Source organism: Barbus barbus (genome assembly GCF_936440315.1).
Source record: "Barbus barbus genome assembly, chromosome: 30".
NCBI classification, from domain to species: Eukaryota; Metazoa; Chordata; class Actinopteri; order Cypriniformes; family Cyprinidae; genus Barbus; species Barbus barbus.
This window is the reverse complement of record NC_136758.1, coordinates 27,528,230-27,552,452: the sequence shown is the minus strand read 5'-3', so window position 1 is coordinate 27,552,452 and position 24,223 is coordinate 27,528,230. Positions and strand designations below refer to the sequence as shown.

At 35.6% G+C, this 24,223-nt stretch overlaps 1 protein-coding gene across 1 annotated transcript in view; it reads left to right on the top strand.

Annotated features, from left to right (window-relative positions):
* Window positions 1-24,223, top strand: part of sntg2 (syntrophin, gamma 2) — a gene marked incomplete at its 5' end in the record, with an annotated part of 74,689 nt that overhangs the window by 36,653 nt on the left and 13,813 nt on the right. Inside the window, 6 exons of the mRNA XM_079386229.1 lie at window positions 2,831-2,958; window positions 7,527-7,656; window positions 10,374-10,412; window positions 10,700-10,816; window positions 14,819-14,890; window positions 15,784-15,993. Coding sequence (XP_079242355.1) covers window positions 2,831-2,958; window positions 7,527-7,656; window positions 10,374-10,412; window positions 10,700-10,816; window positions 14,819-14,890; window positions 15,784-15,993 — 696 coding nt within the window. The remainder of the gene's footprint in view (window positions 1-2,830; window positions 2,959-7,526; window positions 7,657-10,373; window positions 10,413-10,699; window positions 10,817-14,818; window positions 14,891-15,783; window positions 15,994-24,223) is intronic.

Sequence of the window (24,223 nt, the reverse complement as noted above, 5' to 3'; positions counted from 1 at the left end):
GAGAGACGCTCTGTCAGTCTGATCCATCTTGACATGCCGGCAATATTTCATTCAGTGTCATCTCTGGGCTCTTGCTAGAGCAGCTCAACATGAAAGTCAAATCAAGTTTAATTATCCAGCCTCGGTCCGAGTAAACAGCAGAGTGGAGAATGTGACTGGAGGAAGTCTTCACATGTAATTGGAGATGGCTTGAAAATCCAGCCACAAGTGAAAGAATCCAGTCAGAGATGAAATACGGAGGTAATTATGCTAAAAAGTTTCTTATATAGGTAAGAGAAAACTCTGAAATCTCAGAATCTTTTTTTCCCCATCTGTCATGTGAATTATGGCCTACGACAGTTAGCAGAAGTGGGAAAAATCTTTTTAAATATGGATATCTTTCTTACAAAAACGCTTGGATTGGCTTCAGGAGGCCTTTATTCACCCTCCGGAGCCGTGTGAGGCACGTTTTAATATGGATGTATGTGCTTTATTTGACTGCATTTGGACTGTTGAACAAAAAAACACCCGCCCATGCTATTATAAAGCTTGGAAAAGCAAGGACAATTTTTAATAAAACTCTGATTGGATTTGTCTGAAAGAAGAAAGTCATATACACCTAGGATGCCTTGAGGGTGAGTAAAACATGGACTAATTTTCATTTTTGAGTGAACTAGCCCTTTGAGCTAAATGAAAATCAAACATGTTGCCTTGGAAACAAATGGATTTTTTTTCCCCATTTTAAGTAACAAAAATGTGTTTTTTTATATAGTTTTAATTAACTATAATAACTGTCAATTTGTTGCTATGGTTGAATGCAAACTGTCTAAAATTAAATAAACTGGGTTTTAACAAAAGACTTCAAGTGTTCAAGTTTAGTTTCTGAGTTTTTAAAATAAACCCAAATGCCCTATACACTGCATCTAGAAGCAAGGTCAGAAATGGCTCTAAAAAAATCTATATCCCCATCTTAAACATCCCACAGCTACTGTGAAGCACCTGTACTGATGTGTTTTGCAGAAAAATATGATTTTGATTTGATTCAAGGAGATTTATAAGCTTACCGACTTTGCACTGACTATTTGCATCCAAGAGATTCACACGTCATGCATAATATTACGTTAATACTGATATGACTGATGGGATTTTGCAGTTGAAGTGAGTAGAGCACAAATGTGACGCACACTAGGGGCTGCACAGTTTGAAGACTATAAACTGTAGAATTTGCGAGCTGAATTTTATGGGTTCCCAGCAGCATTTGGAGCAGTCTGTGGAAGCCTGTCTCTGTCAGGGCCGTAACCATCATAGACACTGAAGGGGAAGTTTCCCAAAATCATTACAAATGGTCTAAATGTCCCTCCGATATTTGAAAATCTTGCACTGATTTGCTGCACTTTGTTATGCAGTGCTCTGTTTGTTACAGGAAGACAAAAAGATTTAAAAGTCACATTTTTAGGCTGATCTGCCTCAGCAGTCTAAATCAAAGTCAGAATGACTGAGACAGCCAATCAAATAAGAGTAGGAGGGGCTTACTGTCAGCCCCTGAATGTGACAAGATAAGAAAGGTTTTGCATTTTCAACATATTTTTTGCAAAAAATTCTAAATGATTACTTCCCAACTATATGGTTTGTGCCAAAGGAAAACATAAACTAAAAAATGTAATTACAACTCATTTTTATTTGGAATTCTGAATATATGTCACAATTCAGACTTTTGTTTTCCCTCGCAAGATGTAAGCTTGGTATATAAAAAGTTGGAATTGTCACATTTATTCCATGGCCAAAACAAAACAAACAAACAAAAAAAAATACAAATAAATAAATTGAATTGCAAGAATAAAAAATTAACAATTGCAAAAAAAAAAAAAAAAAAAAAAAAGTCAGAATTCTGAGGTTATATCTTGTAGTTGTTTATCTTGAAATTCTTGTTGTTGTTTATCTTGAAATTCTATGTTTTTTTTCAGAATTGTGAGAAACTAAAATCAAAGTTAAATAAGAAGTTGCAAATACCTTTTTATTCAGTTTTTTTATTCCATGGTAGGGAAAAATGGTAGGGAAAATATTAATTACTAGATGTAAACATAGAATTCTGAGAAAATAAGTAACTCCAAAAAAAAAAAAAAAAAAGTCAACATTCTGAGTTTGTCTTGCAATTCTGTTTATATCTCACAGTTCTGAATTGTGAGATATAAACTATGAATTCAGAGAAAAAAGTTCAAATTCAAAATTCTGAGAAAAGCCATAATTTTGATAAAAACATTTCTTCTGTGTTTATGTCTTGCCATTCTGTTTTTCTTTCTTTGTTTCTGCTAGAATAATAAAAAAAGGTAATTGCATTTTATTTCACAATTTGGATTTAGTTTCTCACAATACTGAGAAAAACTGAATTTGCGATTATATAAATTCAGAATTACAAGATGTAAATTCAAAATTGTGAGGAAAAGATCAGATTTCTGAGAATAAAATGTACAATTACCTTGTTTATTTATTTTTAAATCTGTGACCAAAATGTGCTTCCATAGCGTTTGAAAGCTAACTATGCATTTACAGTGTTCAAACGTTCATCTGCTTCAGACTTTCATCATCTTTCTCCTCCTTCTGTGAATATGCATGGAAAATGTCATGCATTTATGTAAGACAACTGTAATCCTCATTGATTTTTAAAATACAGCAGGATCAGGTCGAGCCGGAGTTATTATCAGTCGGGGCTGAGCGCTGCGGATGCTTTTGAATCGCAGGCCGTGGTTGTTAAGGGGCCACTGGCGCCATGATCAAAGGCCAACGGATGACACTAAAACGAGATGTTTCTGCTCCGGCCTCACGCTCTCTCCCTCTCATTTATTCTGTCCAGGCCCCGTCGTCGCCCTCCTCACCTTCGGCTAATGAACCAAAGTATGAGAAACGCTGGCTGGATGCCGTCAGCCTCCCTCTGTTCATGGCTCGAATCTCTCGACGCAAAGCTGGAACCGACAAATTAAGGTACGGTAATCCGCCGTGATGCCGCACGAGCTGCAAGGTTTGCCCAGTGTTGGTTTTGCAAGTGTTTTTCATTTAGGTGAGAGGATGTTAAATCCAATATGTATGCAGCGGCATGCCGTAAGGTCAGCGATGCAGCAGCTGCAGGTCGAGAAGAAGTGGCTCTAACTTTAGTCGTCTGCTGTTGAAAGCAGAATGATATCGCATCACATCGGCGGAGATGAGAGATCTATAAATATCCACTTTAAAACTCAAAGCTTGTGATTGCAGCAGGTGGAATCAGATCCTTAATTAGGCAGAATGCATAATCTGAATATATTTCTATGTGCTTCGGGCTCGTCTCCAGGTGGAGTTTCAGGTCTGACAACTTTACTCTACATGCTGAGTTTTTAGTATAACTGTACAAATGTCCAACAGCTGGTGCTTCACGTGTCTTGTTGCTGTCAAATCTTTACTGATTTTTATCAAGTAAACTGTAGTCATATTTCCAGATGAACACTTACCGGACTGAAGCAGCTCAGCTTTACTTGATTCTCCATAAATAATTTTTTTTAGAAAAATCAGTGCGTCTAAAATCTGATCATCAGGATCTTTTGAGGAGCGTTTGTTTCCAGAAGCTTTACTTTCACTGTTCCTCAGCGGAGGAATGATCTTCACAAGCCTCCAAAACATCTTCTGAGGAGCATATATTTCTTCATCTCTCAATCAGCATTGAGCTGCATTGTATTATATGTTTGGATCATTTCAATCTCATCTTACTAAGACATATTATTGGAGATATAGAGTGACCACTGATATATAGATCAGTTTATGTCAGTATCTATCAAAGATCTCATTGATATACGATTGAGCTGTTTTTCCTCCATATTCTTCCTATATCAGATTCAGACTATATGCCTATATAGACTATATAGGCATAAAAGCCTGATGGATCGAATATGATATGAAACATAAATACTTATGCAAACTTTTTTTTAAAATATATATTAAAAAAATCATATTCCATTCTAAATTATATTTTTATTTGAACATTTTTGTTGTTTTACTTGCATTGAAATATATAAAAAATTGATTTTTATTTAAAAATTATTTAAAAATAAATATTTCTATTTTTATTTAATTTCATTTTAATATAACATAATTTGATTTAATGCTATATTTATTTACTTTTGGCCAACATCCCTCATTCAAGTTTGATATATCTTGTAATTTATGTTTTTGTTTTCATTTTTTTTTTTTTTTTTTTGCATTGAAATGTAAAAAAAATAATGTTTGCTTAAATGTTTAATTAATTTGAAATAAGTTAAAATATTTAAAAAACATTATAAAATAATTTTCATCTAATCCTTAATCTAATTTTAATCCAGTGTATTCAAAAGTTTGGGCTCTTCTGGTCTGAAATGTTCAATAAAATGTTCCATTTAGAATAAATAAATAAATATCTGATTATAATTTCATATGTCAGGCTTTACCGAGTTAAAAAGTTGTTTTACTTTTTCTCTCTAAGTATTTATTGATTTGTTTTTGCGTCCGTCAACTTTACTTTCTCTAACAAGTCGAATATGACTCCTCAATTGATATCTTCTGAGCAACTGAATGCATTTTTAAACATTTAACATCTAAGAGTCCATCTTTCATGCAGGATTGTCAGCTTTTCATCATTTTAATGCTCAGATTTCACATCCCAGTACCATTCCCACGCTCCCAAAAGCATCTTCTCAGTCTTCGTTATGAGCGTCTCTCTCTATGTATGCGATGGCCGATGAAGACGCTCTCTCCAGACTAATAGATTTTTTATTGTGTTCTGTCAGTCAGACGCGCGGCTTCTTGGTTTCAAAGCGCTGGGCTACATTCTGCTGCTAGTTCAAGCAGAACATTACATTCTACAGGCAATTTCTATCTGAAAAAGTCCAAGCGCTGAATGGACGCATCTCACACATGTTTGGCATTAATTGAAATCATGCCATTTATTGAATTGCTTTTTTGGAAAAGTTGGAAGCTGCTAAAGATGTCGTGTTTTGAGAGCAATGCTTCTGTAATCTCACTTCAGTAATAGAGTTAGTCTTGCTCTCGCTTGATTTAATGCAATAGAAATGTTCGTGTCACAGCCTTTTGCCCTCAGTGGCCCTTCATAAGCATAATAATGTGGGCCACAATGGAAAGGACTGCTCGAGCGTCACGCAGAATATGTTATGACGTGACAGTCTTTCTGACAGCTATCATTAAATAATCAGTCCGGCAAATCAGAGCGTAATTCATCTGCGGCAGGCTTCAAACATACACTGAAATTAAATGCCAAAGCCGCCCATTATAGACAATTGATGGTGGAGTGAGTATGACAACCCTGTCTATCAATCCATGCATCTGATAGCTTTGCACATTTAAAACAAACAGAAATAAGCAGGTAACAAAATCTGAACTGACAGACGTGTTTGAGGTCAGTCTTTCGGATAGCTTTCTGGTTTTGTGCCTGGATTATTTATTTATTTATTTGAATCATCATTTGGGAATTTCTAATGGGAATACAAAAAGAAAAAATTAAACAAAAACCTTTATTACAACTGTACACTTCACACAGATATAAATGTACACGGATATAAATATGTACTTTACCATTTAAAAAACAAATGAACAAGTGTGTGTGTGTGTGTGTGTGTGTGTGTTTTGATGTTGCTATGTGATTTGTATTCAGTCTGTTTATTTATTTATTTATTTATTTATCACTCAGTATTGATGTTGCTATGAAATTTGTATAGAGTCTGGATTAATGACCTATTTATTTATTTATTAGTCATATGGACTGTCATCTGGGAATTTCTATTGGGAATACGTTACTGTAATGAGAAAAAAATGCATTACTATTAAACAGTAATAAAAAATAAAACACTTTGTTTTTAAAATAAATTGAAAATTAATGTATACAATTGTACACTTCACAGATGCTTTACAATTAAAAAAAGAATTAGTATTATTGTTAGTGGTAGTGTCTAAGTATTTTATATTTTACTATTAGTAGACAATGATTGATTGATTGATTGATTGATTGATTGATTGATTGATTGATTGATTGATTGATTGATTGATTGATTTTCATTGAAATATGCTATTGAGAATTAGAGGGAAAGTGTAAATTTGATTATTTGTCATAATTTCTTTTTTTTTCAATGCTGTTTTTTATTATTATTTTTATTTTAGTTTAATTTTCTTTATGTAAACTTTATCTCAGTGTTACTGTGAGATTCATATACAGTCTGGTTTTGTGGTTTTATTATTTATTTATTTAGAATTATCATCATCTGGAAATTTATACTTGGAATACATTAATGTAATGCAAAAATGCCTTTTTTTAGAATTCATGTGAATCGTCTGTGAATTTGTGCTGTAAGCCACCTGTGACAGAACGCAATGATTCAATACTGTGCAAATTGTGACCACACTTATCGATTTGTCTCTGTTCTTGCAATGTACAATATGTCTCTGATGTCTTATTCATTTCTTCATCAATAATAGAATAAATTTCTGTGGATTTGATCAGGAATGGTTTCGTTCCTGACACGTATCTTGCATCATGAACTACTTCCTGCCAGAGTTTATTTTACCACAGCGAGTCACTCTAATAACAATGACTCCGTTCACAATAGAGCACTAGCGTATGAGGGTGCTCATCCTGGGCAATATGTACTTTATGCTGCTGCATGCTGTTTTTAGAAATCATTTGTCAAACAGTACACAATATACAACAATAAGTGTTTAACTAGAAGTGTGCTATTGTTGTCAGATTCATGAGGGCAACGATGATGATTAGTATTAATGCCTTTATTTTTATTTATAATGTTTAATGTATTATTATTATTATTCATACTTTATTATTAAAACTTGTATATTTAATATTTTTCCCAAAAAAATATTATTATTATTTTAATATATTATTATTTTTGTGTATACTTATTTTAATGATAATAATAAATATTTAATGTGTTTGTATAAATATAATCAATTAATAATGCATTACTTTTATGTATTTATTTATTTATTTAATTAATTATATTTATTTTATTATTATTTGCATATTGTATAATGATGATAATATTAATAATAACAATTATTATTGCAATGTTATTTTAATGTATTACTATAAATGTACAATGATTGTTATTATTATTATTATTATTAATGCATAATAATAATAAAGCAAGTATTTTAATATATTATTATTATTTGTGTATTTAATTAATATTATTTTTAAAATAATGTTTTATATTAATGTGTATATTCTTTTTAATATATTATTATTATTATTATAAGTGTATAGTCCTTTTAATCATAATTATTATAATACCTTTATTTAATTAATTATTTGCAATGTGTCATTATTATTATTTTTGTCTTCAATTAATTTAATAATAATAATAATTTTAAAATATACAGAATATATACAGAATATATTTTTATATATACAGAAAATCTGCATACTGTAAGAAACTGTAATTTTTTGTGGTAGTTTGGCATTCTAGAGTTGTGCTGTTATCAGTGAATTTAATATTTCATACTCCTGTTTTTTCTTCATCCAGATCGAACAGTTTTGAAGTCATTGCCTTAGATGGAGTTTGCACGCACGTTCTTCAATTTTGCACTGCAGCTGAAAGCACAGACTGGCTTCAAGCAATATCAACCAATATCAACGATTTGACCCAGGAGAGCGTAAGTAACATGCATTATCTGCTGCAGCCATTAGTGTAAGTGAAACCATGAGAGATCAGAGCTATAGAGGACAGTAATGCTTCTCATGCAGCAAATACACTGGACTGAAGTTTTATGACTGCTTTCAGGCTGAAATATGAATATGCAACTGAAATTTTGCTGTGTTCAGACCTTCTGCAGTATTGCATGATATACAGTTCACCATATTTTTATGTAGTTACTCTTGGTGACGCATCCAGGTTGTATTTCACATTAAAATCTCTATAGAGAGAACTTAGAAATTATATTTTGCATTAAGGAAGTGACGTAGATGTAGATATGTCTGAGTCAGGTCACAGATCTACTTTTGATGAAACTTTTCTGTAAACTGCAGCTTAATTTGTCAAAGAGCAAGATAATTTAACATATTTTGCTCTTCAAAAATGAGTTTTAGATTCATCTCAAGTCAAACTAAAGTCTCCAGCTTGACTGAAAACCATTCATTTTCATTATTAAACATTAATGCATGCTTGAAATATTGATTTTATTTATTTATTTAAAGTGAAAATACACTTTTGTACACTTCACAATGTAAAAACAAATGCCTATATGATTATTATAAAAAAAAATGTATTTATTTATTTGTTATTTTACTTAAAATTGTACATTTATTATATGGTGATTATTATTAACATATTTATTTATTTATTTATTATCAGTTTACTTGAAATTGTACACACTGTTGTACTTTAATTAAAAAAACACTTATTATTAACAAATTGTATTATTTATTTTTACTTTAACTTTACATTTTTGTACACCTCAGATGTAGTTTTCAATTTAAAACACAATTAAAAATCATAATTTTTAGATTATTACTTTAGAGTGTTGGGTTATATTATATGTTTTATTATAATTCATTGTATCATTGTATTAATATTATTTAACTGATATATTTAGTTCTATATTATTCTATTTTTCATTATTTAATATTTATTACTAATTACCACAATGACCTATAACTACATTGAAATTACTAGCTGTTGATCATTTAATAAATCACATTAATAATAATAATATATTATTATTTTTACGTTTGTGCTCAGAAGAGGTTTCCATATGTATTTTTTTTAAATAATATGAATTCACAACATATTACTGATATAACCTTCTAGCAGCAGTTTTATATATAAAGCAGTATAAAAGTATTATATTGTGAATATGATCTTATAATCAATTGCATGTTCTTATGACTAATTCTGATGCACATGCATGACACTATTTATGTATAGCATGAATTGAAATCAGTAATTATTTATGAAAAGATACAGTGCATTGAAACATATATGATAAGTCATTATAGGTGGAGCTTTATAATCCAGGCATGAAATGCACGGACACAAACTTGACTTGTCAGCCGATAAAACAGGTCAGAACATGTCAAACGACACTCAATCCCATTATCCTCACTGCTCGAGCATGTGTCAGTCGCTCTATTTATAGGTTATAGGTCAGCACAATAACAGATCCGCTTCCACTCGCACACACAATCAGCTGTTAATTGGACATTTAGCAATCAGCGTCCGTCTCCATCATTAGGTGACGTCAGCGCAGTAATTGCACGTAAAACAGGCAGCTGTGTGACAGCCTTAGAAAAAGCCCATTGGATCATCAGCGCATGCACTAATTAAAACAACACACAGGAAATGAGATCATTAGGCAATATTCTTGGCAAGCGCTGGGCTCGAGTGCAGAAGACTTATGAATCGAGTCCAAAGAGCACGAATCTGGAGAAACTCAACAGACCTTCATGCTGCAGTTTTACAGAAAGAGGTGCATTATTAGTAAGAGTTCTCAGAGTGAAACTCTCCCTCATGTCATCTGGACATGTCCTGCCAATAATTAACAACTAAATGAAACGAATAAGCAATTAAATAGTTTGTATTCAGAATATAAAGCATTTTTAATCATTTGTATCATTTTAAACCCTCCCTCAAATGCTTAATAGCATACAGTAATGCAGAATAAATAAAAAAATATGTCAATAATAATAATTGTTGTTAAAATCATAAATATCATATTATAATATTTGTACAGTTAAGGAAAAAATAAATAAATCTGTTTATAATAATAATATAATATAATTATTTGTATTGTCCTAGCAATATTTAACAACTAAATAAAATAAGTAAAGAAGTAGTTTGCATCATATTATAATAACTGTACAATTTTAAGTAATAAACAAATAAATACATTTATTCATAATAATCATATTATAATAATAATTTGCATTTTCCTGGCAATATTTAACAACTAAATGAAATGAATGAGTAAATAAAAAACACATGTTTAATACTTTCACAACATAAAACCTTAAGCCTTCCCTCTAATTCTTAATGATAAGTAAATCAATAAAAAAATATGTTATTATTAATAACAATAAGAATAAGAATATTTTTTTTTAATTGTGAAGTAAATATTTAAAGCGTACAAAAGTGAACATGTTTTAAAAAAATATTAATTAATCATTTTAATATGAATCATATTATAATAATAGTTTTTTCATTGTAAAGTGTACAGTTTTATGCTAAAATAAAAAAAATCTTTATTATTATAATCATTGTTTTTTTATTTATAAAGTACATCTGTGAAGTGTACAAAAGTATACAATTAAGTTTAAAATAAATAAATACATATTGACAATGTTATTGATTTGTAAATGTTTTTGATTGTTTCAGATAAAAACGGCGAATAAATACTATTCTCCTGATGATCAGGTGGGTTATTTGTACAGTGACATATTAATCTAAATCATAAGACAGAAAGTAATTATCCCTATTGTACTGCCTCATCATATTTTACCATTACAGTATGAGAGAGATGTCATAATCAGGAAAATAACACATCTCCGAGCGATCATGTCATGACCTCTGGCTCTCTGTTGCATTACGATTAATAATTCAGAGAGTAATTCAATCATATTTACTTAGGAGAAATGGATACCGGCAGAGCAGAGTCTGAGCACGCACAGATGGGTTTCTTGTGTTGAATGTTTTCTCCTCAGATTGTCCACATGGGTTGGGTGTGTGAACACCTGCAGGGCGGCGACGTCGAGCCCCTTCACAACTGCAGGTTCCTGGCATTGAGAGGATCTTCTCTCCTCGTCTTCAGGAGTCCTCCTGTAAGCTCATGCATGTGTTACAAACACACACACACACACACACACACACACTCCTGAGAGACATGATGTGATGTTATACAATATTACTGTATTGTATTATATGATAAATCATGGCCTTGGTGGGGACGTAACGACAGACAACCTTTGATTTAATTGATCAAAATTATTGTTAGGGACAATTTAGTAGTGGCTGATATTGGTATAGACATGCATAGTGTCTCTACTACAAAAAGAACCACTAAGCGATGTCTGACTTTGGAAACTATAGTGTTCTCCTTAAATATGAAGAGATCAAACAACAGATTAATGAGTTCATCCAAATTTCACAAAAAGCTTATGGATATAATTGTAATGTTAGTGAGACATTGATAAAGTGTCTCTTCTGAGGAAGATTCATTCACTTGTTTGGCAATGTCAGTTTTGTTAGTGACTTTTCTTTCTGTTTTGAAGATTTTTTTCTTTTTGAAGAAACGTTTTCTTTGGATTGACTAATCAAAAGAGAATAACTTAAATTTTGTTTCCTGCTAAATTTCACATAGGCTACTAGGGCTGCTCGATTAGTCGAAATGAAATCGCAATCGCAATTAGGCAAAAGCTGCGATTGTCATGCGCATCTTATCAGTGAAGCACGGTTCTGTGATCAGTAGTAAATCCCCATCCGAAGGCCAGAGAAACTCCAACTATGCCCCGCAGAAGAAATCCAGGAAATCCCTATCGCTGCAGCTGAATAAACAGAAGATTTAACTGCTTTCATTGATTCAACGTGACTAATAAACACAGGATAAACACAGGATACTATAAATTTCATTATAATAAAGTAAATAATAATGTAATGCTAATCGACATAGCCTTTATCGCTGCTTACAAGACTATGAAGTATGCTGCGTGCTTTATTCTGTGTAAGAAGCCACATCATCTCACAGAAGGATTTGACGTTATGAAGTGAGTTTGGAGAAATAATGGTATTTTCACGTGCTTTCAGATGGAGCAGCATTTGTTATTAGGGGTGGTGGTGGCGCAGTGGATAAAACACATGCCTTTGGTGTGAGAGACCCAGGTTCGAATCCACTGTGAGACACCAATGTGTCCCTGAGCAAGACACTTAACCCCTAGTTGCTCCAGAGGCGTGCGACCTCTGACATATATAGCAATTGTAAGTCGCTTTGGATAAAAGCGTCAGCTAAATGAATAAATGTAAATGTATATTACACAGAGCCGTAGTTCACTGAGAAGCTACACAAACAGCTGTCATTATCGTAGAACGATTTCTTCTTTTTCGTAATCGCATGATTAAATCGGTCTGAGATTATGAATGCGTGAACTACGGCTTTGTGTATTAAATGCTGCTCCATCTGAAAGCACATGATGGAGATTTACTACCGGCTACAGAACACGGCTTTACTGAGAAGTCCTATAGGCTACATAAGCAAAAATCTGGCTCTAAATCTCTTTTCTTTATTCAAAGTTGATCTAGATGAGTACATGGAAACTATCCAAAGTTCTGTTCATCCTAAAACAGTCAAAACTGTATCTCTATATTCATTCAATGATTCACACACCATCATTTCAGATCAGAACTCGGAGCATCAATCACAAACCATTCGATTTGTGAAATGATTCGCATAACCACTCTGAAGTTCCAGTGTAAATCAAATGATTCGCAATCCGCGCTCTGAAATCCCGATCTGAATAATGATTCACAAACCATTATTTCAGATCTGGACTCGGAGCACGAATCACAAATCATTTAATTTGTGAAATGGTTCTCAAACCCGCTCCGAAGTTCCAATCTAAATCAAATGATTTAGCGATTTGTGATCTGAAACAGTGAATCTTTTTTTTCCCACGCAATGATTCAACGGATTCAGAGTTTCAAGTTTTACCCATCACTGCATGCTTTTTAAAATCATTACAAGTGATGTAGAAATTCGAAAATGAATGGCTCTTTGATTAGTTTTTTTTTTTTTTTTTTTAATCGGTGGAAGCTTGTTTCCATCATGGAATTAAAAAAAATAAGTAATAATTGTAAATTTTTACCTCACGATTCTGACTTTTTACTTCAGAATTGCGAATTGTACAGTTTTTTTCTTCTCACAATTGTGATTTATATCTCACAAACTGGACTGTTTGGGGGAAAAAAAGGTAATTGCGACTTTTTATCATACAATTCGGATTTTCTTTTTCTTTTTTTTTTGCAATTCTGCAACTCACAATTGTGAATAGAAAAAGAAAAAAAATGTAAATCTTTCTGAAAAAGCCATGGAAATTCTTTGATGGGAACCCTAAATAGCATGTGAAACACATTTCAGACACGAGTGCACTACATTAAACTGGAACTATAGTACATACTGCAGAAATAGTGCATATTCTGAACACAGCCAATGTCTTCTCTCCTAAAATGTTGCGGACTGTGACAAACCTCACCTGTCCTCTGCTGCTCTGAGACTCAGGACATCCATTCTAATTATATATAATCAATCTATTACTTTCTAATGGACTGTGGCGAGGAAAAGCCATTACCGCGGTGGCCTCGCACACATAAGTTATTGGTGACAAATGTTTTATCTTTGCCATTAAGCCTGAAGACACAGGTTTCATCAGTTATGAAATACAGCCCTGCACTTTGTGTTGGCACTGTTTTGTGTGCTATTTCAGCGTCTGCACTTCCTAATGCAATGCGATATTTAGCTTCATGCCAGCGTTGTCCTCTACGTGACTCCGTTACGGCTGTATTAATGTTATTGTAAGTGGTTTTGATAAATTTTGTGACCGAAATAACGCTGTGATGATATTTCTTGCCATTTCATGAAATGCGCATTACTGAATTAATAAAGGGAGAAATCTAAGAAAACATAGCATTTAACATGCCTTAAAGCCTAGAGAGACATTCAGCAAATTCATTACCATCTCATTATGTTTCAGATTTACATCTGTGCCGCTTTAGAGAGAACAGACTGTTAAATAAGCCTTATGTCTCTGTAGGTCATGAAGAGGTAATTACTGCAAACTTTTTCATACGCATGAATTTTAATGGAAATGGCAGTGTTGAAATCTATTTCCGAGGGCAAAAAAAAACAACAAATGACTAGTTTTACAAAACAGAGGAGTGAAATAATGAATCAGTAGAATCTCTGCAATACATTGTGTTGAAAGATTGGAGGATTGATCCACAAACCTCACCATTGTGAACTTGTTTTCGTAAAGGAGTATTTCATCTGAAAATGAACATTAATGGGCTCCCCCTCAGGCCAGCCAAGATCTAGATGAGTTTGTTTCTTCATCAGATTTGTAGAAATGTAGCATTCCATCACTTGCTCAGCAACGGATGCTCTGCAGTGAATGGGTGCCGTCAGAATGAGAGTCCAAACAGCTGATAAAAACATCACAATAATCCACAAACAATCCATACCACTCCACTCCATCAATTTTTAACTGAAATATGAGCCAATAATCCATAATAACGCTTCCTCCAGTAAAAAAGTGGTCTGGAAATCTGCACAGGTCAAGCAGCGTTTACAAGCCAAATGTGTGTCTGGATTTTGATGTGAGAGACAACAGGAGATTGACTATTTCCCTGGAGGAAGCGTTATTATGGATAATGGACTGGAAGCAACATTTTGAAGTTAAAAAGGTCTTAAAGATGAATGTGTTACTGATAAACACACACCTTTTGTCTTCTCGAGATGTTAACTGATGGACTGGAGTGGTGTGGATTATTGTGATGTTTTTATCAGCTGTTTGGACTCTCATTCTGACGGCACCCATTCACTGCAGAGCATCTATTGCTGAGACACTGATGGAATGCTACATTTCTCCAAATCTGATGAAGAAACAAACACATCTACATCTTGGATGGCCTGAGCGTGAGGACATTTTCAGCAAATGTTCTTTTTCGGGTGAACTACTCCTTTAACCTTCTGCAAGGGGACTGCAGTAAGCGGCTGTATCCTCACTAATCATGGATGTTTAACAGTGAGATTTCTTTCTGTGTTTTTGTATCAGATCTTGGCATCAGACTGGACTCAAGCAGAGGCTAGTTTTCACCTCTGTGAGGTTCTCTTTAAGGTTCATAAGGTACAAACACACATGTATGGCTTTTTTCAGTCGACGCTGATGCTCTGTATTTGTTTTGTTTGTCAATTAAAGTCAATGTTCCTAAATCATATTCCTGCTTTTATTGTACATGATTCATCAGTGCAGATTATTCTAAAGAAATAAAATATTTGTTTTCATATTTTGTAGTTAAAAATAAATACATATTAAAATGTATTTATTTATTTTAATGAAAAAGTATATAACTTTAGAGTATTTGATAATGTTCTCAGGTTAACAACAAGGATTTTTATTTTTATTTTTGTCAAAAATTCACAACCATTCAGACATTTGGACTTGAATTTCTTTTTGGAGACTTTTATTGAGCAAGGATGCATTAAATTGATCAAAAGTGACATGAAATATATTTATAATGTTACAAAACTTGATTTCTATTTCAAATAAATGCTGTTTTTAACTTTCTATTCATCAAAGAATCCTAAAAAATAAAATGTATCACAGTTTACATAAAAATGTTCAGCAGAGCAATTGTTTTCAACATAATAATTATCTGATAATTATCAGAAATGTTTCTTGAGTAGAAAATCGACATATTATAATGATTTCTGAAGGATCATGTGACACTGAAGACTGGAGTAATGATGCTGAAAATTCAGCTTTGATCACAAAAATTACATTTAATAATATATTCATATAGAAACCCATTATTTTAAATTGTAATAATATTTCACAGTATTATAGTTTTTACTGTATTTTTTCTCAAATAAATGTAGCCTTGGTGAGCAGAAGAGTCATTCAAAAACATTACAAAAATCTTACTGACCCCAAACCTTTGAACAGTAGTGTATATATTTATATTTATAGAAACCAAACAAGCTTAGAACAGTCACTGTGTCTCTTTTGCTGCTGCCTAGCTGTGGATAGCCGAAGACTGCTGGATACAGACCAAGTTTTATATGGGGCTCCAGCAGGACGGTGAGCTGCGGGACAGTGAACCCTTCTGCTTCAGTGTGCTGGTGGGTCACGGCCAGAGCTTCTGCTACAGCGTCGAGCTGGGCTCAGAACTGGTGCTGTGGGAGAAAGCCTTTCAGAGAGCCGTCTTCATGGAGGTGCAGAGAGTCCGGGTGAGCGCAAACCTACAAAACATCACGGAAACTGGGAACAGATCATTGCTCATGCATTTTGAAGGGGTTTTATTGCTTTATTCGTATTATTGTATGTGTACAGAGTATTTGATAATGTTCTCATCTTAACAATTTTGTTGTTGCTCTGCCAGTATTTTTTGTATCAAAATATTTCCAAATGGCATTTTCGTGTCCTTGAAGGGCACATGGTGAATGAGATGGTCTGTGATGGATTTCATTGTGTGCAATGCTCACTACACTCTTTTTTTTAATCTTATATTTTGGACTTTTTTCCTCAGGACTGAGAATTTATTTTTTAGACAAAGTAAATATGCAATATTTATATCTTTTTTTCAGTTTATATCTTATAATTTAGACTTTTTTCCTCAAAATTGTACATTTATATCTCACATTTTTTTACTTTTTTTTTCTCAGAATTGCGTGTTTATATCTCACAATTTTGACTTTTTTTTTTCTTAGAATTGCAAGCTTATATATTAGATATTGAACTTTTTTCTCAGAATTGTGAGTTTCTATCTCACATTTTTTAACTTTTTTCTCAGAATTGCATTTTTGTATCTTGCATTTTGGACTTTTTTTTCTCAGAACTCCTTTTTTCAGATAATTGTGAGTTTATGTCTCCTATTTTGAAATTGCATGTTTATATCTCACAATTCTAAGTTTCTGTTATTCAATTCTGAGTTTTTAATGAGTTGTGAGATATAAACTCGCAATTGCATAAATAGAAAACTCAGAATTGTGAGAAAATGTCTTCATTTATTTTTAAATAATTTTTTCCCTGGTAGAAAAAAGCTTCCACATAAATCAATCCAAATGCCATTTAAGGAGGTTTTATTGCATTATTCTTATTACTATAATACAATGGTGAAAACATCCTGTTTAGGCACGGTATCAAATAGCACCATTTGTTGTATAGAAATAGAATTAATAGAATTATCATCTGTTTTTCAGTAATGCATCACAGTAATAATATTAAAGCAAAGCTGTGCACTTTTTGCATTACGGTAACAAGAAGAGGCCTTTAATTTAAAATATATATCCTGTCCATCAGGCTTTAAAAAGAGATGAAACACACCGAAAGCCGTATATGACAAGTGAAGCATTGATTTCTGCATCTGTCAGCACTGCGGTGCGATGCATGCGAGAGCAGGAGCTCATATGTGTCTGATTCATATGTTTCAAATGTTATTACTGCTTTAATTAAATTCCTCTGAAGAGTCTTTTCTGTGAGACCTCTCCTCGCTGAGCCGTTAAATTACCTTGACCCGCACAAAGGTCTAGCGCATCTCCGGTGTCCCCGTGAACTCCTGCAGGGTGTCTATTATGAAGTATATGCTAACATAAATTCACGGGATGAAGGGGATTTAAGTCTGAGCGGCTCCAGAGACTCACGTTACTCACATTTAAGTCGTCTTAAATACCACCCGGGGTCAAACGGAGAGCTTCGCATTGCTCGATTCACAGATATCCCGACGTGCAAGTGTGCATTACTACGGCATATTTATTTATGGCTCATGAGCATTATGTTGGTTTAGCGCTCTACCGGCGGCTCTGTGGCGTTGATTCGCTCATACTTTAGCTTAGAGGAGCAGATTAACGGCTCTGTGGATAAACTGCATATCATATTCCATGCAAGAAATCAAAATCCTCATCTAACATAGCGCTAACGTTTTATTTGAGGCTAATTGAGGGAGTAAAGGCCACAAAAAGGCCTAATAGACCATCGGGACATGCTGCCAAGTCATGACAGCGAAATTTACTCCATGTGTCCGTTTGGCCTTTATTCCATGGGTGATTTCCAAATGGCATTTTTGTGTCCTTGAAGGACATGTCGTGAATTAATCGGTGATGGATTTCATTGTGTGAAATGTTCACTTTTATAGGCTAGTGAGTAGATGAATTTGACGCCCGCTTTCAAATGAAATTCACCTCAGAATTACAGCTCCTGATGGGATGTGATGAATTTGACCTTTGGAAGATGGTTGCACAATATTGGAAAAAGTGGCATTGTGATATTTTCTAGAATGATTGTGGTTTTGGTGGAGAGTGCAGCTGCATAAAAAAGACTTTTGGCTTTTGACTTTTTTGAGTCTGAACCATCCTTTAAGGGCTGAACAATTTGTTAAAAAATAAATAAAAATAAAAACTTGTTATTATTGTTTTTGACCAATTCAATATGACAATGTAATTATTATATAAAATAATAATAATACTTATGATTTCGTTGTGATTTTAAATAAAATAGAAAAAATTAAGAAATATATTTAAAATAAAAAATAATTTGAAATTTACATTTTAATTTTGAAGTTTTTGTTGTGTTTTTGACATATTTTCTTAAACATGTTTATATTTATATTTAATTTTTATTTCAATGTGTGTGTGTGTGTAATTTTATTTTATTTAAACTTTTTTTTAATTGTTTCAATTTTAGTTGACTGTTATAACCCTGAATTGAGCTTTTATTTTGTTGGTATATCGGCACCCTTTGGTAAATATGATCAAAGAAGGCTGTGAAAATGTATCTGCATTTTTAATCCTTTTGATCTTTTATTTAAAAAATTCACAAAAATCTAACCTCTGTCACAGATCGGCCAGGCTCCCCATCCAGCCAATCACAACGAGCACCCTCACCGGAATACTAATCAGCACACCTGCACGTCATCTGCACCTCATCAAGACCCCATATAACCACACACCTCACAACAGTCAAACGTCCGGTCTCGTTCGCACGTAGTGGACTGCTAAAGGTTATCGCTGTGATTTACCTGTGATATACAACCTGTGTACTTACCTCTTGTGTCTCCTCCGAGTGTTGTCTCCATCCGTGTCCTGAATCCCAGTCTGTCCTTCCTGGAAGCTTCCCCCGAAGCATTGAGGTGTGTGGTTCCCATCTGTCCTCGAGCTCCTTTCGGAATATACCACGGTTCTGTGAGAAATCCCATCGCATCATTCTCCATCCCTGCATCAGCCTGATCATTACATTCTTCTGTCTCTGCTCATCTGCCTATTAATAAACCTTACCTGTTTTGTATCCCGTGTGTGGAATCTGCATCTGTAACACTTTCATTGGATAATAAGAATTTAAAATGGGGGGGGAATATCATTATGAAATAAATGTTTTTCTCTAATACACATTGGCCACAATTAACGGCACCCTTTTATTCAATACTCTTTGAAACCTCCATTTGCCAGTTTAACAGCTCTAAATGTTCTCCTATAATGCTTGATGAGGTTAGAGAACAGAAAACATCAGAGACAATTCCTTCATCCAGAATCACTCCAGACCCTTTAGATTCCCAGCTCCATGACGGTGCTTCGTCTCTTCAGTTCACCTCACTCATTTTCTACAGGGTTCAGGTCAGAGGACTGGAATGGCCAGCAGAAGCTTGGTTTTGTGCTCAGGGACACATTTTGTGTTGTTTTTGAGGTTTGTGTTTGGATTATTGTACGGTTGGAAGATCCAAACATGGTCCATTATAAGATTTCTATTTGATTTTTTAAAATCTGTTGGCGTTTGATAGAATCCATGATGCCATGTGTCTAAACAAGATGTCCAGGACCTCCAGCAAAAATATAGGCCCACAAACATCAAAAATAAAGCAGTATATTTCATTGTACTTATGAGGTACTTTTTATCCCTGAGTTCACCAAACCCATCTTGAGTAAACACTCAAAAAAGCTATTTTTTTGTTTCATCTGACCATAGAAGCCAGTCCCATTTGAAGTTCCAGTCCTGTCTGATAACTGAATATGCTGGAGTTTGTTTTTGGATGAGCTGGGAGAATTGTTCTTGAAACCTACATCACCAAATGTGGTGATGTAGGTGCTGTTTGACAATTGTTTTTAAGGTTTTCTGACCCCGAGACTCAACTATTTTCTGCAATTCTCCAGCTGTGGTCCTTGGAGAGCCACTCAAACTCTCCTCCTCACCGTGCATTAGGACGATATAGACACACGTCATCTTCCAGGCAGTTTCACAACATTTTCTGTTGATTGGAAATTCTTAATTATTGCCCTGATGGTGGAAATGGGAATTTTCACTGCTCTAGCTCTTTTCTTAAAGCCACTTCACTAATTTGTGAAGTTCAATTATCTTTTGCTGCACATCAGAAATATATTCTTTGGTTTTGCTCATTGTGATGGATGATTAAGGGAATTTGGGCTTTGTTTTCCCTCCTATTTATATTTCTATGAAACAGGAAGCCATGGCTGGATAATTTCATGTTCATAATCACCCTGGAGTGCACAAAATTGTGAATATGAATGGGAGTATACTTCAGAGATATTTTACTCATAAGAATTACTAGAGGTGCCAATAATTTTGTCCAACGTGTATTTGTGCCGCCCGGCACAAACGATTTTTGTGAATTTTTTTAATAAAAGATCAAAAGGATTAACAATGCAGATTAATTTTCACAGCCTTCTTTGATCATATTTACCTAGCCTTCGCGAAGTGAAAATCACAGTAAGCCATATTGCGATATCGATTTACTTAGATATATTGTGCAACCCTACTTTTTAGTTGGGAAGTCGTGGCCTAATGGTTAGAGAGTTGGACTCGTGATCCAAAGGTTAAGGGTTCGAGTCTCCGGCCGGCAGGAATTGTAGTTGGGGGGAGTGAATGTCCAGCGCTCTCTCCACCCTCAATACCACGACTGAGGTGCCCTTGAGCAAGACACCGAACCCCCAACTGCTCCCCGGGCGCTGCAGCATAAAATGGCTGCCCACTGCTCCGGGTGTGTGTTCACGGTGTGTGTGTGTTCACTGCTGTGTGTGTTCACTGTGTGTGTGTGTTCACTGCTGTGTGTGTTCACGGTGTGTGCACGTTGGATGGGTTAAATGCAGAGCACGAATTCCGAGTATGGGTCACCATACTTGGCTGAATGTCACTTCACTTAGTTATTTTGGGAGCACTGATTCTTCTAATAAAATCTGCTAGAAACTTGTAAAAGATTGATATCAAATGACTAGCCACTTTCACACATTGAACCTGTTATATTTACATAAAAATATATTTTAAAAAAACATGCCCACACAAGCAAGAGATTTCTGTGTGATTTGTGCATTGCTGCCATTAAAGCTCACTGATGTCACATGCCAAAATGTCTTGACGCTCAGCATTTACATTTAAGTTTGTGCATTAAGTAGATACTTTTATCCACTGAACACTTTCAGTTCAAGCAACTACATGTCCTCTGTAGGTCTTAATGTATTTATTTCCACTAAATAACTAGCTAACACGTTTTCTTGTGGAGCGATTGAGTCAGTGCCTATGTTGAATGACTGGTTCAGACTTTTTAATAGCAGATTTTTAAGAATGTTTTCATGTAAACCTGTCCAGCATTTTATTTTTTTTTTATTGATTCAATACCATTTAACTAAATATTGTGAATATTTTTCATGTTAGACATATTCAAGCAAATTGCACAGAATGGCTCTTATTTATGAAACACACGCTGAATGCAGTTCTGTGTAATTCCTTCATAAATCCATCCTGATGTAAGCTCTTTCACTCAATTGAATGCAACAGTTTATGAACTGGTTTTAAAAGAAGAGTTTGCATTCCATTTTTATAGCTAATAATTGTAATGGAGACTTATTAAGGCCATTTGAAACATTCTCCACTAAATTCTTCATATCATGTTAACTGGATTTTCTCTCAAGGCTGTAGCAAATGTCTATTCAAGGATTCTGGTGCATTTTCCCCCTGTTTGCCCAAAAGCAGAGGGTCAGAAAGCAGCCCTGAGCCCACTGAGTATTACTGCCTACCCTTAACCAGACATTTATAAATAATACAAAGGAACTAAGCTGTCAGAGGCAATTTAAATCACTGCAATGCTCCGACACAGAAAGGGCGACATGCAAAGCTCCAGATTCAGTCTGATTATCTGCCACTGTCCATCCAGATGCCTGAGCTCCATGTGCTGCGGGACACTTTTATGAGGAGCGTGAAGGATTGTGTAATGGTTTTATGTGAGGAAGTCAGCAGGAGTTCAGGATCACGGCTTCTCTGGGTTCAGTGCGCTGAGATCTGGTTTAGATGAGCGGGCAGTCGCTCCTGAGGCCAGATCTGAACCAAACCAGTCCCCTGAGAATATCCACTTCTGATATGAATGAAGAGCACAGCAAAACTAGCGGGGAGGACAGACAGACAGACAGACAGACAGACAGACAGACAGACAGATAGACAGATAGATAGACAGATAGATAGATAGATAGATAGATAGATAGATAGATAGATAGATAGATAGATATAGATTTTTATATATTTATTTTTCAATAAATCTTATAGATTTATATTTTTTACATATACATATTTTTTATTTATATTTATACATTTTATAGATAGAATAAAGATATATAAAATACACAAATATCCATCCATCCATGCATCTATTTATATATGCCACGGTTTGCTTCCTGTTTGCTCATATATGGTTTTGTTCCGGTTCTTCTCATTAGTTCATTATTAGTCTGTCATCGTTCATTCTGTTGCTGTTTATTCTGTTGTTGAATACATTTGCACCATTAAAGAACCTGATTATTCTGAATCCCTCGTCTTCCTGCCTTCCTGGATAAGCATCTCGTAACAGAAGGCACGACCAGAACAGAAAATGAGGAGGCTGAGATTAGTTCCCCGCAAGGTTGGCCCAGGATGTTTATGGCGCCCCCCGCGACGATATTTGTACCTCCGCCCGGGACGAGGTTTATGCCGCCGCCCGCGGTTTATGCCGCCAGAGAGTATGGCAAGCCCGCAAGCGGACGTTCACGTGCCTTTTGGGGTACTCGTAGTTTAGGAGGGGATGTCTTGCACTCCTGTGCCTGCCTCTTGACAGCGCCCTCCTGTGCCTGCTCCTAGTCAGCATTCCCCAGTGTCCGCTTCTCCAGGGCCAGTCCCTCCAGTGGGCGCTTCTCCAGGGCCAGTCCCTCCAGTGGGCGCTTCTCCAGGGCCAGTCCCTCCTGTGAAAGTGCTGACAGAACGCCTCGAGGAACCCGCGCTGCCCAAGCGGTCCCAAGAGCCTGCTCCTCGCAAGTGCCCTCCAGTGCCTGCGCCTCGCAAGTGCCCTCTTTCGTTTCCGCTGGTCCTGTCCAGCCCTCCTTCGCCTCCGCTGGTTCCACCCAGCCCTCCTTCGCCTCCGCTGGTTCCGCCCAGCCCTCCTTCGTCTCCGATGGTCCCGTCCAGTCCTCCGTCCAGCCCTCCTTCGTCTCCACTGGTCCCTTCCAGACCTCCTGCGCCTCCGCTGGTTCCGTCCAGCCCTCCTGCGTCTCCGCTGGTTCCGTCCAGCCCTCCTGCGTCTCCGCTGGTCCCCTCCAGCCCTCCTGCGTCTCCTACGTCTCCGCTGATTCCATCCAGCTCCGCGCCTCCAGGGTGCCCTCAAATGTCCGTGCCTCCAGAGCGCCCTCCTATGTCTCCGCTGGTCCCGTCCAGCTTCGCACTGCCCGAGCGCCCCCGAGTGTCCGCGCTTCCAGAGCGCCATCCTATGTCTCCACTGGTCCCATCCAGCTCCGCGCTTCCAGAAAGCCCCCAAGAGTCCGCACTTCCAGAGTGTCCCCAAGTGTCCGTGCTTCCAGAGCGCCCCCAAGAGTCCGCACTTCCAGAGCGTCCCCAAGTGTCCTTGCTTCCAGAGCGCCCTCCTATGTCTCCGCTGGTCCCGTCCAGCTCCGTGCTTCCAGAGCACCCCCAAGAGTCCGCTCTTCCAGAGCGCCCCCAAGAGCCCGCCTCTCCTAAATTATTCCCAGAGGGGAACCTCCCCAAGAATTTTTTTTTTATATGTATATTTTCATGAGGTGCAGTAAAATTAAAAACAGCAGCCCATAAAAATGAAAGAACATTTGTTTGTCCAGATGTTATAGTCATGCATCTGTTGCAATTCATTAAGCTCAGCAAACACAACATGGGCTTAACATGCTTTTATTTACAGTTCAGTGTTGATTCAGTTCAATATCTGTAGTTCATTTTCAGTTCAGTGATAAGCAGCTCTTGAATACCCGTGTTGTTAAACCAGATGTGTTAGTCTCAGGGTTATTATAGTTAACTAAAACTGAAACCATTACTTGAAATAAAATACGTGTAACTAAAAAAAAAAACATTTAGTTTAACTTGACACTAAAATGGTACTAAAATAACTAAAACTGCATAAACTCAATCAGCATTGATAGTGTTTGGGTTCACATATTTGCGGAGTATGTTTATATCTCCATAAGATGC